The sequence below is a fragment of the Cyprinodon variegatus genome, unplaced genomic scaffold, assembly GCF_000732505.1.
Source record: "Cyprinodon variegatus isolate N-32 unplaced genomic scaffold, C_variegatus-1.0 Scaffold483, whole genome shotgun sequence".
Taxonomy (NCBI): domain Eukaryota; kingdom Metazoa; phylum Chordata; class Actinopteri; order Cyprinodontiformes; family Cyprinodontidae; genus Cyprinodon; species Cyprinodon variegatus.
Window position 1 is genome coordinate 26,812 of NW_015150936.1, and position 946 is coordinate 27,757.

Consider the following 946-nt stretch of genomic DNA (forward strand, 5'->3'; position numbering starts at 1 on the left):
TAACTCCCTGCCCCTCTAACTCCCTGCCCCTGTCACTCCCTGCCCCTGCGGGTCTCACTCTCTGCCCCTGTGGGTCTCACTCCCTGCCCCTGCCCCTCTCACTCCCTGCCTGTCTTTAGGAGCTGGGTCTGGAGAAAGACGACAAAGAAGCCATCGAAGACAAATTCAGGGAGAGGCTGAAGGACCGGAATGTCCCTGAACACATCATGGAGGTGATCAATGAAGAACTGAACAAGCTGGGGCTGCTGGATAACCACTCCTCAGAGTTCAAGTAGGCCTGCTTACAGGTTCTGGGCGGTTCTTGGTGGTTCTGGGCTCGATCCGATCTCTCATGGCTTCCTGCTCTGTGTTTCAGTGTGACCCGTAACTACCTGGACTGGCTCACCAGCATTCCATGGGGGACCAACAGCCAGGAGAACCTGTCCTTGGACCGAGCCAAGGAGGTTCTGGAGGAAGACCATTATGGGATGGATGATGTGAAGAAACGTATCCTGGTAGGAGGAGCTCTCTCAGCATGAATCCAGAGGACGCTGCTGGCTGTGGTACCCAGCCGTCTCTCTCTCTCTGCCCGCATTCAGGAGTTCATCGCCGTCAGCCAGCTGCGAGGCTCCACCCAGGGCAAGATCCTCTGCTTCTACGGCCCCCCCGGGGTAGGCAAGACCTCCATCGCCCGCTCCATCGCCAGGGCGCTGAACAGGCAGTACTTCAGGTTCAGCGTGGGCGGCATGACAGACGTGGCTGAGATCAAAGGACATCGGTGAGTAGCTGACTGAGGGCCCCACAGATGACCTGGGGCGGGGGCCCCGCAGCTGACCTGGGGTGGGGGCCCCGCAGCTGTCTGAGGGCCCCGCAGCTGACCTGGGGCGGGGGCCCCGCAGCTGTCTGAGGGCCCCGCAGCTGACCTGGGGCGGGGGCCCCGCAGCTGTCTGAGGGCCCCGCAGCTGAC

General features: G+C 61.6%; 1 protein-coding gene across 1 annotated transcript in view; it reads left to right on the top strand.

The window, feature by feature from the left end:
• lonp1 (lon peptidase 1, mitochondrial) overlaps positions 1 to 946 on the top strand; it is a 31,618-nt gene that overhangs the window by 12,549 nt on the left and 18,123 nt on the right. The window contains exons 8-10 of the mRNA XM_015390038.1: positions 120 to 271; positions 356 to 494; positions 579 to 757. Coding sequence (XP_015245524.1) covers positions 120 to 271; positions 356 to 494; positions 579 to 757 — 470 coding nt within the window. The remainder of the gene's footprint in view (positions 1 to 119; positions 272 to 355; positions 495 to 578; positions 758 to 946) is intronic.